Genomic DNA, 2,054 nt, shown 5'->3' on the forward strand with positions numbered 1-2,054 from the left:
ATACTCGCTTCTGACGGGTTCTGCCACTACGAAATTCGATACCGTAGACTACTGAATACAGTTGATACAGATTCCTTAGACATGTGATGACATACCATCACACTGTGTGGTTTTCTCGTTAGATTATCTTGTTCGAGGTTCATGAGCGTGGATTACACTGATGTGTTACTCGATATACGCAACGCAAACGCTTGGGCTAAGAAACTTGTAACAAACTCTTGATACAGGTAGGGTCTCGTGAAGATAATAGTTTCTGGGGTCTCTTTGACCGACCAACGTCCCACCGCAATAAGAAATCTCCTCTAGGCGAGACATTCCCACCAATATCTATTTTGTATCGCATTTGCTCTCCGCGCGGTGGGTGACCAAGATTCCAAAAGTCGTATCCACTGTCCTCGAGAACCTTCGCAAGAGCAATCATTTGGAGAAGCCCGACAGCTCGGTGGCAGCAGTGTGGATCTCTTCTGTCGACAAAACCAGACAGGGAGGTATAAACAGCCCCCATCGTGTACCCAACCTCTCCAGCCAGTAGCTTCCCGCTCGAATCGAGAACCTCGACACACTCAACTTCGAAGGCTGAGTCGCCTACTGGGATGGGCCCGCGCTGGTTCATCCGTTTCAATATGGACACGTACCTCGATAGAAAAACGAGACCTGCCGGGGTCGAACCCGGAACCGCAAAGAGCTTACTTTGTCCCGAGCCAATTATTCTTCCCATTCGCCCGCGCGATACCTTTGATAACGCGTTCTATAGCCGCACCGCTAGGATCGCGCGTCGCTCGGAAAGTAAGCTCGCCAGGATCTAAGCGCCGAATGGCTTTGCGAATCTTCTTGGGTATGTGTAAGTTGGAGAAGTCGAGCATGCAGTATCTACTACCGCCGCCTCGATGATGATGATCAAGAAAATGGTACGATTGCTCACCTCTTTTGCATCTCTGGCATAAGGAGGCGGTTCTGATAGGACACAGCTATACAACCGATGTACGCCTGCAGGGTGTAGAACTCATCGGTCCACTCGCGAGAAGCGTAATAGTTACGCGACATGCTATTTCTGATGAAATCCTAAATCAACATGCTGATACAGTCTAATGGATATTGACCCTGACGCATGATCAACCGACACCGGCTCAAATCTCAGGAGAATCATTTTCTTACCACAATTCTTTGGTCTTCCATATCACTGACAGATATCCCGAGTATCTCCTCGGCCTCCTCTGACTCGTCCTCCGATACCTCCCGTTCCTCATACGTCGGGCCCGACAGAGCCCCGGTAGTCGCCGCCATTGAAACCAAACAGATTTCCGGAACGACCATAGAGAGAATAATCCATCATCGATATTCCGATATGAGGTCTTCGTTTCAAGATATACAAATCAGCCAATGCGCGACCTCATAAGAGCAGCTTTGATTCGACGATTTCCCAGCGGCCTCTCGACCAAGCCCGAACATACAGAACTCAATGCATATCACCAGCACAGAAACTAATAAATTCCGCTACAAAGGTCTCTCCGTGTTTTCTCAATTCCATGGCGTATGCCCCCATCATTTGGCCGAGTCGATGTTTGCTGGGCAAGCACATTACCCATTCCAGCTCAAGAGCGCCTTCAGCTCTGTAAACGCTACCGACTGATGTATGGATCAGTTCATCTCTTCCCACACACTAACTGTCGTCCCTCGAGGCGATTCATAGTTCTCTATATATGATCAAAACCGAATTTCTATCACCGCACTCGTTGCCACGGGCACTTGCCAGTTTGTTGGATGAGAGAAAATCGGTCTTAGGGGATCCGGAGGAGGAAAGCCATCGCAATTTTGCGTCTCGTAAACGGATAATGTATCGCAGGCTGCTGGATACTGGCGGTTGGATAACCTCCCGTCCAAAGAAACCGTTCCGCAACTTGTGGACCACAAGAGCCACTCCGACAGTTCAACAATTTCGAAAAAACTCCGCCCACTTAAAAGGCATTAATAGTTGTATAACCCGACCTTGGGTTAGTCTAGAAAGTCTAATAAGCAATGCTGCCAGTCGGTGATCCGTCGGGATTCACAGCCTT

The 2,054-nt window shown here is 48.9% G+C and overlaps 1 protein-coding gene across 1 annotated transcript; it reads right to left on the reverse strand.

The window, feature by feature from the left end:
- Positions 1–417: 417 nt before the first annotated feature.
- On the reverse strand, positions 418–1,284 carry Pmar_PMAR009275 (hypothetical protein; the record flags this gene model as incomplete). The annotated part of the gene is made up of 6 exons (XM_002771374.1): positions 418–464; positions 513–585; positions 636–654; positions 691–870; positions 923–1,062; positions 1,156–1,284. 6 exons carry the CDS (start codon positions 1,282–1,284, stop codon positions 418–420), a joined length of 588 nt encoding a protein of 195 aa, XP_002771420.1.
- Between the last annotated feature and the right edge of the window lie 770 nt (positions 1,285–2,054).

Source organism: Perkinsus marinus (genome assembly GCF_000006405.1).
Source record: "Perkinsus marinus ATCC 50983 genomic scaffold scf_1104296962990, whole genome shotgun sequence".
Lineage (NCBI taxonomy): Eukaryota > Perkinsozoa > Perkinsida > Perkinsidae > Perkinsus > Perkinsus marinus.